The sequence below is a fragment of the Podarcis cretensis genome (genome assembly GCF_951804945.1).
Source record: "Podarcis cretensis genome assembly, chromosome: 14".
Classification (NCBI taxonomy): Eukaryota; Metazoa; Chordata; class Lepidosauria; order Squamata; family Lacertidae; genus Podarcis; species Podarcis cretensis.
Window position 1 is genome coordinate 10,002,787 of NC_137183.1, and position 15,353 is coordinate 10,018,139.

General features: G+C 44.7%; 1 protein-coding gene across 7 annotated transcripts in view; it reads left to right on the forward strand.

Moving 5' to 3' along the window:
- The window catches only part of PATL2 (PAT1 homolog 2), a gene marked incomplete at its 3' end in the record, with an annotated part of 44,513 nt that overhangs the window by 15,830 nt on the left and 13,330 nt on the right, over positions 1–15,353 (forward strand). Inside the window, exons 1-8 of one of the 7 annotated variants that reach the window (XM_079953233.1) lie at positions 411–575; positions 2,905–3,004; positions 4,093–4,451; positions 5,914–5,982; positions 7,940–8,005; positions 9,195–9,341; positions 10,092–10,178; positions 14,344–14,474. In XM_079953233.1, the coding sequence (XP_079809359.1) occupies positions 438–575; positions 2,905–3,004; positions 4,093–4,451; positions 5,914–5,982; positions 7,940–8,005; positions 9,195–9,341; positions 10,092–10,178; positions 14,344–14,474 (1,097 nt within the window). In that variant the 5' untranslated portion in view covers positions 411–437. Of the gene's footprint in view, positions 1–410; positions 576–987; positions 1,142–1,513; positions 1,608–2,904; positions 3,005–4,092; positions 4,452–5,913; positions 5,983–7,939; positions 8,006–9,194; positions 9,342–10,091; positions 10,179–14,343; positions 14,475–15,353 lie in introns of those variants that run through there. The other 6 variants (XM_079953235.1, XM_079953232.1, XM_079953237.1 and 3 more) reach the window with 6 other exon arrangements.

Genomic DNA, 15,353 nt, shown 5'->3' on the forward strand with positions numbered 1-15,353 from the left:
ACATCAAACATTAAAAACTTCCCTAAACTAGACTGACTTCAGATGTCTTCTAAAAGTCAGATAGTTCCTTATTTCCGTGACATTTGATGGCGTTTGACATTTGGCGTTTAACTCTCTTCTTTTGGCACAGGATGCCCTACAGAATCATCGAATGGTAGAGTTACAAGGGACACCCTGAGGATCATCTAGTCCAACCCCCTGCAGTGCAAGAAATCTGGGGCTCGAACCTGCAACCTGGATCTTATCAGCTGAGCGAAGCGTTGGTTTGGCTCTCCTTTTATTCCGTACAGGGGCTTTTCCTTTTTGCATTTTTAAGTTGCGGATTCAATAAACGACAAGAGTGGGAAGATTTCGCCCGGAGCCTAAAAGATAAAGAAGCGATGGTGCCAACCAAGAGGCGAGTTTCGCAAACAGCAACTATAGCGGTATATTTTTAAATGAAGCCCAGCAGCTGCTGCCCCTCCCTTAACGAGGCCTCTTCAAAAAGAGGCAGGAATGGGAGACGCCGTCGAGGGAAACGCGCGTCCCCGATGGCGGAGGGAGGGGAAGCAGCGGCCGGGGCCGCGCAGGATCTGGTAAGCTATTGGTGCCCGAGGGATCTCCGGCCTCTGTTGGCGGCCTGGAGCTCCACCTCCTCCTTGCTTTCTGTGTTTGCAGCTCCTTGAGAGCCGGAGGGGGAGAGTATCTGCTGGAGCCGCGTTCAGACGTTCCACCAGCGGCCCTGCCCTCCCTTCGCCCTCCCTCTCTCGGGAAGCGACACGCGTGTTTCGCCTGGATGCTTAATATTATTATTATTTCGGGGCAGCGGAAGGCGAAAAGCATCGGGCGATTTAAGCACGCTTGTTTTAACGAGTTTTTTTGGGGGGGGGGGTCGGGCGGGATGAGTCCAGTGGGGTTTACACGCGTTGTACACGCGCACGTCGGCATGAGCCTCGCTTGAACACGGAGGTGGGGTTTGCGGAAAGAGTAAAGGCTGCAGCTGCAAATCCCAGCGAGGTGTTTCGAGGATGGGGGAGGCCCCTGCTCAGTCACTTCTCTCTAGGACTCACCCGGGTGCTCTTTATTTTTATTTAATAGTAATCAATTTTATTTATACCCCGCCCTCCCCAACCAAGACCGGACTCAGGGAGGCTAACACCAGGTATAAAAACAATTGATTAAAAGACAACTTAAAAACAAGATTAAAGTACAACATTCAAATGCAGCCTCAATTCAGTAGAAACTCAAATCAAAACCTTTTGGGGGATGAAAACATCAAATCTTCACCAAGGCCAAGACTGGTCCTATGTGGGCCAGAAAAAAGCCACACCAGGCAGCCTGATTATTACCTGAAACCAGTTCTTTTTTTATGGGGGGATGCATACCCCTAAACGTTTTGTGGATCTAAGTTTGGCATCATTGATGGTATTTCAATATCAATAGGAAAATGAGAATACCCCTAAACATATTTTTTTTTAAGAAAAAAAGCACTGCCTGAAACACTGGGGGGGGGGCGTGTTCCTTAAAATCCCTGCAGGCTTACTGTAGTAAAAGCCTTCCTGCCACAGTCAAATCTAGCTTTTAACAATGCAAGTCTACTCAGAAGCAAGTCAGGTAGAGTTCTGCAGGTGTTCTTGATAGTTGGCTGTACATTCTTGTAGCTTTGGCTTATTTAATTAACAAGATTTGCACGTTGCTTGATGGTAAGAAAACCTGAGCAGTTTACAAAAACACAAAATGAAACACAAGTTCTCAGTAGAAAAAGGACCTTTAAAACATTCAAAAGAACTTTGGCAGGTAACATGCCTATAAACAGTCAAAGGGAACAAGGGTAGGGTTTTCTTGGACTGGCCACCTTTGGAAATGACCCAGGGCTGTGTAGGAAATTCTATGGGGGGGGGTGTTTAATTACCAGTAAATAATAAATTTCTATAGCATTCTTCATCCAATGATCACAAGGTGGTTTACAATATAAAAAGTGACCAAGATGGTTTAAAGAGAGAAATGCATTTCTGGTTGGGTGGTGGTGGTGGGGTCATAGAAAATGTTATATTGGTTATTATAACTAGATGTTTGAGAGGAACCAGTGCACACTGAACTTGTATTGCCATATTTCAAAACAATGAAAATCTAGACAGAAATTTTGTTTTTTGCAAAGTTGTTTAGCTGGGGGGGAGGGGGCCAGGAGTTGTTGAGCTTTTTTTTGGCAAGGTCGCAAATTGTTGTTTTGTAGCTATTTTAAGGGGAAATCGTCACTGCTGGCATGGGCTACCATACGTCCAGATTTCCCTGGGCATTTGACCAATACAGTAATTGTGGAGCTTCTGTTTTCCCAAAATCTTGGAGCAGGGCACATCCTCCTTGAGATTAATAAGTCTCAAGCCTCAAGTCAGTGAGGGATACTTAACAGGTGACCTGTTGCCAAGGGGAGGCCAAACATCTGAGTCTAAATATGGGTGGGTTAGAAACCCAATGTACCGGTACTTGTTCACATCACAGTAAACCATAGATAATGATTTACCATGAATGCATAGATGGCTCCTTTCCCACCCTAGTGTGAACAGAGGCAAGAAAAAACAATCTCTAGCTTAATGTTGTGTTGTGTCTGAACAGGAAAATGTTTTAGTTCCAAACTGTGGTGTGAAGCCAGCGTTTCTTACCAATCACGGTTTGTTTGAAGTGAAACGAACCCTGATTCTGTTCTAACACTAAGCCAGGGATTGGGGCTTGTTGATTCTGATAGGAGAGGATGATGCTGGAGCCATTCTTGCATTCATGGTTCATAGTTTACCATGATTGCAGGAACAAGATGGCTTTGGTTTGTGTACTTAGTTTTGGAAGAGGTTTCGATACCGTCCATCGATTTCTCCCACAAGGGAGTTGACAGCAGGATGAGTCCCTTATTGTTTCTCCATCTCCAACCAGATCCTGGAGGATTACTTTATGACAGAAGAACCTTTGGGTGACAAGACAGCTGAAGAGGAAGAAATTGATCTTTACGTTAACTTGACGTTCACTTCAACAGGTAAGAAAATATTTAAACTGTTCTGGAAATAATAGTATATTCCAACAAAAGCAAAGCCATATTTTCAGTTTTTAAAACTCAAAGTCCCCTCAATGCAATTCAAAAAAGCGGCATTTCACTTGAATAAAAAGCTGCATGCACCCCACGCATTTAGTGCAACCCCAAATCCTGAAAACTAGTTCATCGCTCGCAGAACTACCATTCCTAGCACCAGGGCCGTCTTAAGTATATCCGGCTCTGTGGTGCAAAGATCCCTCTGGTGCCCCCCCCCATTTCCTTCGCCCAGCCTCTGCCTCTTCCCTGGCGCCTGTGCCACGGTGGCCACAGCAGGTGGAGGCTCTGGGCGCGGTGCTGCTTTGGCGCAGCATGGCGGAGGCGGGTGAGATCAGCAAGCTGATGCCGGGAGGCGTAGCGTCCAGCCTCCGCCTCTTCCCTGGCGCCCTTCAGAACTTGGACGCCCTGGCACCCCACGCCACTTGCCTCTATGGGCAAGACGCCCCTGCCTAGCATCTTTAGCAAACTACAGTTCCTATTATTCTTTAAATGTCTGGTGTGTTCACAACCAAAACAAAATTCCAAAAGAATCTACCAAGATTGACAATGGCAGTGGTGTGTCTCTTCTAAAGTGTGGGATTTTTTTGGCTGTCTAAGGCATGGGTAGGCAAATTAAGGCCCAGGGGCCGGATTCAGCCCAATCGCCTTCTAAATCCGGCCCATGGACAGTCCAGGAATCAATGCGTTTTTACATGAGTAGAATGTGCCCTTTTATTTAAAATGCATCTCTAGGTTATTTGTTGGGCCTGCCTGGTGTTTTTACATGAGTAGAATGTGTCCTTTTATTTAAAATGCATCTCTGGGTTATTTGTGGGGCAAAGGAATTAGTTCAGTTCCCCCTCCCAAAATATAGTCTGGCCCCCCACGAGGTCTGAGGGACAGTGGACCGGCCCCCTGCTGAAAAAGTTTGCTGACCCCTGGTCTAAGGGCCTGCTTCCTGCATTGTAGTTGATTCGCTGTGGCAGGTAAAATGTTGCTGCCCTCTTCCTAAGATCCCTCCTTCTGCTGCTGATCTGTTCCCCTCACTTCTAAAGCTTACCTGGAGCAGACTAGAGGGAAAGTCCTGGAGACAGATGCAGAGCAGCCTCATGTGGGTGGATTTGAGGAGGTGATGGTGACTGTTGGGGAAGAGAAATCTGAAGCTACTGAGGCAGAACCCATGCTAGAAGATGCGGCAGAGAATGAAAGCCTTCCCACTGAGCCACAACATGCTTATGATGATCATGATGAAGAAGAAGAGGAGGAAGGGGAAGAGGAGGAGGAAGTGGCAATGGCTGATCAAGATGAGGAACCTGCATTGGAGAAGGATCATAAAAGCAAGGAAGCTGGAGAGCCAAACAACCTGGGAGACCCAGCAGTTATGAGAGCTGTGCGTGGCCAACGTACGTTGGAGGTAAGATAGACGTAAGGATTTGCCACACAAGACTTCTCTTACAGTCTTGCCAGTCTCTTCTGTTCATTTGGTATTTGCAACCAAACGGGCAGAAGGTTTGGTAAAAGAGTTGGATCGTATGACTTGAGGTCCCTAATATGGATAGGGTGAGCATGTGACGTTTAAGGTGTTTTGAGAGTAGGTGTCAGCTGGGGCTGCTGATTAATGATCTATGTAAAATATAAATTGCCCTTTGGGTGTCTTGTACTTTGAGAAAGCTGGATAACCTGAGGACAGCAATATGGAGCCGATTCTGTCATTGTGACTTTTGTTATGTAGGAATTTACTTAGTAACCCAGCCCAGCAGCTATAGAGGGCACCATTTTGAAAATGGCTGGTGTGTTGTTTTCACTGCCACATAGAATGAGCTTACATCCCAGGTGCATAAATCTGTGTCACAAAGAAGTAGTACAGTGGTACCTCGGGTTAATTCCGGAGGTCCGTTCTTAACCCAAAACCATTCTTAACTTGGGGCGTGCTTTCGCGAATGGGGCCGCTGGCGTGCGATTTCCGTTTTCATCCAGGGGCAAAGTTCGCAACCCGAGGTACTACTTCCGGGTTAGTGGAGTTTGTAACCCGAAGCGTTTGTAACCCAAGGTACCATTGTAGTATTGCTATTAATTTATATACCACTTACATGGCAGCATAAAATCCATACGTAATTAAAATACACCACAAAACACGTCCATTAAAGCATTAAACATCCATATTTAAAATAAACAAAAACAAGCCCATTCAAAAATATGCATGTAAAAACAGCTGGATAAAAAAGTTCAAGTTCAGGGCACTGCTTACCTGCCTGAATAGGTGTGTCTTCAAGAGCCAGCAGAATGGCGGTACAAATTGAACCCATCATATTTCTTCTCTAGCTTTATGTGTTCTTGGACGGAAGAGATAGCGGTGGGGAAATGAGTTTTCTTGCCTGGCTCACAGCCAGATAACCCTCCCCATACTGAGAAACTAGAGTTCTGTCTTTTTGAAAGTCCAACCTCCTGCGACTAGTATCAATTGCAGGTAAAAGTCAGATCTTTGTATGTGCTCCTGATATGACAGGCTTTGGCTGCAAAGGGTAATAAGAACTTCAAGTCTTGCCTAAATCTACATCCCCTGGCCTCTGAAACCTTTGCATATTTTTAGAAGTGCTCATAATTAGTCACTTTCTAGTTAAAAATGAGATGAGATGAGGATTTTCAGGCCTCACCAAGTCCCAACTTGCTTCAGTGGCACTCCCAGCCTTTCTCAACCTGTGGATCCCCAGATGTTGTTGAACTACAACTCCCATCACCCCTAGCTAGCAAGGCCAGAACTCAGGGATGATGGGAGTTATAGTCCAACAACATCTGGGGACCCACAGGTTGAGAACCGCTATGCAATATTTTAGATATTCTCTTTAGGCTCATTTTTTGTTTGTTTTGCTTTGCAGAGAGAAGATTCTGCTGTCCTAGATAGCAGAGTTGCCAACAACCTCTCAGATTATCCTACTGATTTCTTGGTAAGCCTGCTCCCCGCCCCCCTTTAGGATACAGCCTCTTCTACATTCATTTTATCAGTGTTTTCTGATACATCAACTGCAGCCATATTGAGATATCATGGCCACTGTAGTCCATGCACTTTTAACCTCAAGACCGGAGTGTGCTCTCTTGTGGGCCTGATCTGGAAACTCCAGGCAATGCAAAATGCAGCAGCTGGACTGCTGGTGGGTGCAATCAAGTAATAATAATAATAATAATAATAATAATAATAATTTATTATTTATACCCCGCCCATCTGGCTGGGCCTCCCCAGCCACTCTGGGTGGCTTCCATAGAAACCCAAAATACAGTAAAATATCACACGTTAAAAACTTCCCTGAACAGGGCTGCCTTAAGATGTCTTCTGAATATCAGGTAGTTTTTTTGTCGCTTTGACATCTGCTGGAAGGGCGTTCCACAGGGCGGGCGCCACTACCGAGAAGACCTTCTGCCTGGTTCCCTGTAGCTTTGCTTCTCGCAATGAGGGAACCGCCAGAAGGCCCTCGGCGCTGGACCTCAGCGTCCGGGCAGAATGATCGGGGTGGAGACGCTCCTTCAGGTATACTGGACCAAGGCCGTTTAGGGCTTTAAAGGTCAGCACCCACACTTTGAATTGTGCTCGGAAATGTACTGGGAGCCAATGTAGGTCTTTCAAGACCAGTGTTATATGGTCTCGGCGGCCGCCCCCAGTCACCAGTCTAGCTGCCGCATTCTGGATTAGTTGTAGTTTCCGAGTCACCTTCAAAGGTAGCCCTTTGACAGCCTGTGGCACCTCTGCTAAAACATCTGTATTTTATTGGGTTGAGTTCAAGCTTCTCATACTAATGTACAAATCCCTGAGCATCCTGGGTCCAGGATACCTTAGACTGCCTGAGCCCTGAGATCCAAGCTCAGTCACTGGGATAATCTGATAGAACACAGTTGGTTGTCCCTCTAGTTTTAGCAGCCCAGCTGGCTTCAACTGTGTCATGCTTAACAACCTATTGCAATCCTTTCAATGTGCTGAAATTGGGTTTGAATTACTCAGTCATTATGATTAGTCGTAATTGCTTGCTTGCTTGCTTATTTTCCTTGCTCGTTTTGCTTAATTTCATTGAATGAATCTCTCTGATCAAGGGGTAGGCAACCTAAGGCCCAGGAGCCAGATGCGGCCCAATCGCCTTCTCTTTTTTTTAAAAAAAAAAAAACATTTTTATTAATTTTCCAATAAAAACAGCCAATTAACATATCCATCAAATCATAATCATAATCCAATTATAATCCAATTAAAAACAATAAACTAAAATTTAAAAACTTATTACAGTACAAATTATTAATTATTATTTATTTCCGGGCTTCCCATAGTCTGGACCTCTGAAGTTATCTCCAATATCTTCGTTCCCGCCTTCTTCTTGTTGTTCCCATATTTTCCACATTCCGATCTTAACGCTTTAAAGTTCTCCGTCCCTGGCTATGCGATTCTCAATCGTGTCAGAAATCATATATCCTTTCATCCATCGAATACAGTTTTATTTGTGTATATATATATTTTTTCAACTGTCTATTTGCCAGCGCAGCTTTTCCTGACTTCATTCCAATCTTCCAATCCAGGCTATTGTCCAAGTCTATCGTTTGAAGTTTAATGATGCAGCAACTCCCAAGTTGCTAAATCCTTCCAATCTGGGCTGTTGTCCAAGCCTGTCGTTCGAAATTTTTAATTTTGGCCCAATCACCTTCTCAATCTGGTCCACGGATGGTCCGGGAATCAGCGTGTTTTTACATGAGCAAAATGTGTCCTTTTATTTAAAATGCATCTCTGGGTTATTTGTGGGGCATAGGAATTTGTTCATTTTTTTTTTTTTTTCAAAATATAATCCGGCCCACCACATGGTCTGAAGGACGGTGGACCGGCCCACGGCTGAAAAAGATTACTGACCCCTGCAGTCTGATCCCTTTCAGACAGCTTCAAAACCTTCCATGTGGAATTCTACCCGGAGGAGAGTCCAGTCGCTGTCTATGATGGAGGTAAGGCTCATTCTACACCATTTTTGCCCAGCAAAGGGAATGATATCAGCACTTGCCCTGTCTTTACCACAGAATCAGCTTAGGGTCAAGTCTGAGGTATCCAATGGCATCTTGCCTCTACTCATATTTGATCCTTTGGTACACTCAGCACTGACGTCTCACAACAAATGCCAGTGATATGTAAGAAAGCTTGTACAACCTGAAAAAAGAGACAAGGCATGTACTTCTGTAAACCAATAAAATAATTACCGTAATAAAAATAAATTTTAAAAAGAAAGACAAACTAAAGACCAGCCTTTCTAAGGCTACAAGTTCTTGAAACCAATAAACCAATTAACTCCTGAACCGTATCTCACACCTGTGTAAGCAATTAGGCTTCTCTGGTAGGTTTCTGGATCATTCTCCACTTCCAGTTAACAGAAGCTTACTCACGCAAACAGTTTTCTGCAAAACGAAAGATCAGTCCCCAAACACTTTAGGCCAGTATCTGCTTCCATGTACCGTGCCACTTAAAATCTGAGTTGGGAGTTGCTTCAGAGCATGAACTGAGAGCAAACCAGAAATTCACCAAAAATAGAAATTTCTCTAGCTACTGAGATGGTGCAATGCGCTTCACCACAATATCCATGGGGGATTAATTTTGGATTTAAAGGTGAACCTACCAAACACGCTGCTTCTGTAACAATACATGAGGAAAGCACAATCACCCATTGAAATTTAATTCTCTAACCAGGTAATGTGTACAAAACTGTATTTGCTAGGGTAGTGATTATTTGTTTGTTTGTTTGTTTGTTTGTTTGTTTATACATTACCCCACCCATCTGGCTGGGTTTCCCCAGCCACTCTGGGTGGCTCCCAACAGAATGTTTAAAATGTGATAAAACATCAGACACTAGTGTGCATAAAAATGCATACATGAGTGAAACTAACATGCGAAAATTCAGTTATAATTAGGGAAATTGCTTTGTAAAAGTGTGTATATGGGCATAAGGACATGAAAATGTATGTTAGAAATTTGCATGAAAGCGCTGATGAATTTTCATGAAGACTTTCTAACAAGCAAATTGTGAACTGCGGGAAGTGGAGAACTTAACACAGGAAAAAATGAGAAACCAAAATTGACAGATTTGTCCCATCCCTAACCACAGTATAATTGTATTAAATATTACTGTCGCCTCTTATGCCTCAGGCATTGGACAGGGCTTCTATGTCCCGGGTCAACCTAGATCTTTTGGCCTCACCGGCGCAGAGAAGCTATCTAGACACATCTGGCCTGGAGCGTTCAGGCTTCCGTGGGAGAACCTTCAAGCCCTCTTCTCAGCGCTTCATGCGACAGGTAAGCTGGCTACATCACCTGACCCTGTCTCACTTCCGCCCCCGATCCTCAAACCCTCGATCTCCCTACTGTCATTCTGTGCTATGCAGAGCTAATTTTCCAATTGCTTGTGTCAGAACGACAAAGCAGTTGTCTGGGTTTACTAGTCTGGAGTAACAGTTCTATACAGTATGCAGAACATGCGCCTAATGCCTAGGGATACCTGAGCTGCTGTAGATATGCCCACCCTGTGAAACAACCTCCCGTCAAGTGCCAAGGAAAGAAACAGCTATCAGACATTTAGAAGACACCTGAAAGCAGCCCTGTATAGGGAAGTTCTTAGTGTTTGATGGTTTACTGTGTTTGATGTCATACCGTATTTTTCGTTCTATAAGACGCACCTAGTTTCTGCAGAAGGAAAACAAGAAAAAAAATGTTCTGAATCCCAGAAGCCAGAACAGCAAGAGGGATAGCTGCGCAATGAAAGCAGCAATCCCTCTTGCTGTTCTGGCTTCTGGGATAGTTGTGCAGCCTGCATTTGCTCCATAAGACGCACACACATTTCCCCTTACTTTTTAGGAGGAAAAAAGTGAGTCTTATAGAGCAAAAAATATGGTAATTTGTTGGGAGCTGTCCAGAGTGGCTGGGGCAACCCAGTCAGATTAATGGAATAATAATAATAATAATAATAATAATAATAATAATAATAATAATAATAATAATAATAATAATAATTTTAAAAATTGTCTTTGCTACTGTCCTGTCTCACAGCAATCTCCCACAATGTCTGGCTCTATGAGATCGCCTTACCTGTTCACTCCACCCCGCAGAACACGGCGTGTACTTGGCCTTAATCAGGTAATGTCATGTGTCGTGTCGCCTGTGTTGGTTGCCAAGTTGTTACCAGGTCAATTTCAAGGTATTACTATTGATAAAGAAAGCCTTGACTGGCTTGGGACCAGTTTACTGGTGGGGTTACCTTAGACAATATGTACTCACTTGTTCACTTTGATCTACAGAACTTTCACTGTTATAGGTTACATATATTAATTGTTCCACAATTGTAAAAAAGAAAAAAAAGGGGGATATTTCAGTGTGGCAGCACCTACACTTTGAAACTCCTGGCTTATTGGCACCTGTTTAAAATTCTTTGTTTAGGCAAACCTATCCAGATGCATAGATGTTGATATGTTTTAATCTATTTTACTATTTTAATCATGTCTTTAACTGCTCTTTATTGATTTTTCTTTTTTAAAAAAATATATTCCTTGTAAATGGCTTTTCTTCAACAGTCCAGTGGCATATGAATTTTGTGAAATAGATAAAAACAAATGTGTAGCTTAGCTCCGTTCTCACAGGAAACTATTCCACCTGCACTTCCTCTTTTAAGTTTAGATGTGCCATGACTTGTGATTTCCTTTTACGCAACCCAAGGCACATGATTGCAGTTAGTATATAATACTAATGGACATCTCACTTCTGAGTGCTGGCCCAGATGTAACCGAAACATCACTACCCACCCATAAGGGCAGAGTTGGTGGACTTTGCAGGGGATCCCAAGGTTTGCAGAAAGAAATACTTAGAAAAACCCCTGGGTTTGGGGAAAACTCAAAATGTGTCGGTGAAGACTGAGCATGCCCAGTGACAGTGGAATGCTGGCTCAGGGTGAGGGATGGAATGGAGTATCCTGGAGCAGGCCATCAGGTCAAACATTTTGTTGCAGTTTCCACTTGTTTTCTTTTCTTTTCAAATCATCTTTATTAGTTTTTCAATTAGATACTCCACATACACATATTGTATTACATTTTACATTTATACTTGCTCTTCAGAGCTGACTTCCCTCCTTCCTTCTTCTGGTTTTTTATATCGCATATAATTTTATCACATTATTTTCTTCCATTTTGTATATTGTTATTCATTTTCCATATTTGTCCATAGTATAAGGTAAAGGTAAAGGGACCCCTGACCATTAGGTCCAGTCGCGGACGACTCTGGGGTTGCGGCGCTCATCTCACTTTACTGGCCAAGGGAGCCGGCATACAGCTTCTGGGTCATGTGGCCAGCATGATAAGCCGCTTCTGGTGAACCAGAGCAGCGCACAGAAACGCCGTTTACCTTCCCGCCAGAGCGGTACCTATTTATCTACTTGCACTTTGACGTGCTTTCGAACTGCTAGGTTGGCAGGAGCAGGGACCGAGCAACGGGAGCTCATCCCGTCATGGGGATTCGAACCGCTGACCTTCTGATTGGCAAGTCCTAGGCTCTGTGGCTTAACCCACAGTGCCACCCGCGTCCCTTGTCCATAGTATATCCATAAACAAATAAGTCCTCGTGTTTATACAATTATTGTTGTCTGTATTCATTTACAACTACTGTTAGTTATATTAGTTTCCTTGTTTTCACCTGAGAGAGCGAAGTACGGATTTCTTTGACCAAATGCTGACTGGCTCCAAACGTTTGTCTCAAACCGTATCAAGAGGTTTCAAAGTAATTGGCAAAGAATTCTTGGCATTCGGAGCAGCCCTGTGCTATCTCTCGCCAACAGTGGGACACTTTACATTCACTGGGAGATAGGAGTCCCCTCTTCTTCTTCTTCTTCTTCTTCTTCTTCTTCTTCTTCTTTACATTCACTGGGAGATGGGAGTCCCCACTTCTTCTTCTTATTATTATTATTATTATTACAGAGAATGGTTTTTTGATGGCAGAGGGCATGGCAAGTCCTCAAGGGTTTTAAAAGGAAGGGTCACGGAAAGCTGATCAGGAAAGGGTCAGTTGTTAATGCTTTACTGTGTATAGGAGGGAATTTCTCCTGAACGGGATTTAACAGTTCAAGTGTAGGTTTTGAAAAGTCAGAATTCACAACTTGTTTCCTGTGTGTCCTGACCACAGGAAACTGAACATATACAAAGCGGCAGCCAAGTTGTTAAGAAGAGTGCTTTTTCTTCCTGGGGGTACGCAGGGGTACGCATACCCCTAAACATTTTGTGAATCTTTGTGCTTTTGTCCATTTACTGTATTTATTTTCCCTGATCTGAACTATAAAATGATGGTTTTCTTGAGTCAAAATGGGAGTACCCCTAAACATTTTTTAAAAAAAGCACTGGGTAAGAATATATGGATATTTAACTTTAAAGTATCAAGCTAAACCTTAGATATGCAGGCAACGTATGCCTTTTTTTGGTCTCCAGGTAAGAGCAAGTTATTTGCTTGCAGGACTCCTTCCATTAGCTGCTATTAGGATGCAAAGTAGAGAGAATTGTCAAGTAAAGGACTACTTCTGCTTCATTGACTATGCAAAAGCCTTTGACTGTGTCGACCATGGCAAACTATGGCAAGTTCTTAAAGAAATGGGAGTGCCTGATCACCTCATCTGTCTCCTGAGAAATCTCTATGTGGGACAAGAAGCTACAGTTAGAACTGGATATGGAACAACTGACTGGTTCAAAATTGGGAAAGGAGTACGACAAGGCTGCATTTTGTCTCCCTGCTTATTTAACTTATATGCAGAATTCATCATGCGAAAGGCTGGGCTGGATGAATCCCTAGCCGGAATTAAGATTGCCGGAAGAAATATCAACAACCTCAGATATGCAGATGACACAACCTTGATGGCAGAAAGTGAGGAGGAATTAAAGAACCTTTTATTGAGGGTGAAAGAGGAGAGTGCAAAATATGGTCTGAAGCTCAACATCAAAAAAATGAAGATCATGGCTACTGGTCCCATCACCTCCTGGCAAATAGAAGGGGAAGAAATGGAGGCAGTGAGAGATTTTACTTTCTTGGGCTCCATGATCACTGCAGATGGTGACAGCAGCCACGAAATTAAAAGACGCCTGCTTCTTGGGAGAAGGGCAATGACAGGCCTAGACAGCATCTTGAGAAGTAGAGACATCACCTTGCCAACAAAGGTCCGTATAGTTAAAGCTATGGTTTTCCCAGTAGTGATGTATGGAAGTGAGAGCTGGACCATAAAGAAGGCTGATCGCCGAAGAATTGATGCTTTTGAATTATGGTGCTGGAGGAGACTCTTGAGAGTCCCATGGACTGCAAGAAGATCAAACCTCTCCATTCTGAAGGAAATCAGCCCTGAGTGCTCACTGGAAGGACAGATTGTGAAGCTGAGGCTCCAGTACTTTGGCCACCTCATGAGAAGAGAAGACTCCCTGGAGAAGACCCTGATGTTGGGAAAGATGGAGGGCACAAGGAGAAGGGGGCGACAGAGGATGAGATGGTTGGATAGTGTTTTCGAGGTTACCAGCATGAGTCTGGCCAAGCTGCGGGGGGCAGTGGAGGACAGGAGTGCCTGGCGTTCTCTGGTCCATGGGGTCACGAAGAGTCGGACACGACTAAACGACTAAACAACAACAAATCTCGAAACCACCAGAAGTTGCTTCATGAGCACTGTTAACAGATGTCACATACCCGTAGTTTTCACTCTATAAGATGCACTAGACCACAAGACAAACCTAGTTTTTGGAGGAGGAAAAGAAGAAAAAAAATATTCTGAATCTCAGAAGGCAGAACAGCAAGAGGGATCGCTGCGCAGTGAAAGCAGCAATACCTCTTGCTGTTCTGGCTTCTGGGATAGCTGCGCAGCCTGCATTCGCTCCATAAGATGCACACACATTTCCCCTTACTTTTTAGGAGGGGAAACGTGAGTCTTATAGAGCAAAAAATACGGTATTTGTTCTGCATCTGTAAGAGAAAGATCTTTAAGTGACAGCATCCGAACTTTGGAACTCCCTGCCTGTTGACATCAGGTTGGCACCTTCACTGTACTTTTTTCCAGCTTCTGCTAAAAACACTTTTGTTTAGGCAAGCCTAGCCTGATATGTAGAATAGTAACACATTTGTTTTTAGTTTCTCGCTGGTTTTACATTTTTAAATGTTTTAAATTGTTGGTTTTTTTATCAATAGTTTTATTGTTTTGGTTTTTTGGTTCAACTGCTTTGACATTTTTTTACAATCAAGGGGAATATCAAACTTAATAATAAAAATCTCTTTTCCTCCCTCTTCTCTCCAGACATCTGCCTATGCGTCTCCGCCTCCATATAGGCCCTTTTTCCCAAATGTCAATAGCCCAGGCTGGGCTATGGCCCATAATCTTGATCCTCCACTCTTCAGTCCAACATCTGGCAACCAGCAGAAGTTCAGGTACAGAAAGCATGGGTGAGATCACCTTGTGTTTGAGAGGATGCAGCCCTTTCAGGAGTCCATCTCCATCTGCGGTTTAGTACATGGGATTAGAGCAGTGGTGTAGCGTGGGGGTGCAGGGGGGCCAGCCGCACCGGGCGCAACATCTGGGGGGCGCGCTCGCCGCCTCCAGAGTCGCCGAAGAGCCTCGGGCGCAGGCTGTAGCAGAGCCCCATGTCTCGCGGAACCGACGAGCTGTGCGCGCGTCCGAGCTGAAGGCATCCGGCAGGCAGCGGCTCTCAGCGCTCGCTGCGGTCCCCGCGCGTCAGGGCCACGGAGGGCGCGCCAGGCAGCCCCTCCTCACAGTGCCGCCGCCGCCGCCGCTGCAGCTGCTGGGCCATGTTGCATTTTCCTCACCTCTCTGCCCTCCTCCTCCTCCGGGCAAGCGGCGTCATTTGGGCGGCAGCGCCAGCGGCAACTCGCCTCAGATCACCTGACACGGACCCGCCGTCGTCGCCGTGGCTACCTTACCGTAAATACCCCATCCCAGGCAGCAGCAAGAAGAAGCTGGCAGCGGCGGCAGGTTAGGGGTTAGGGGCGCAAATTACTTGCCTTGCCCCGGGTGCTGACAACCCACGCTACGCCGCTGGATTAGAGTTGTGACGGGGTTATTTTAACTAGCTTGGAGAACTATAATCACAAGAGTTTCTTGGCATGCTCTTGGATCCCTGCTATGACACCTGATTGATTGATTGATTGATTGATTGATTGTTGGCATCCGTGTGTCTCAAGAGACGATGGAGTGCACCTCCGGGTGAGAAGTCAAACCACTGCATTCGCAGCCCCAAAGTGACCTCTCTGGGACGCAAGCTGGACAAGTGGGTATGGAGGTCCTGGGCC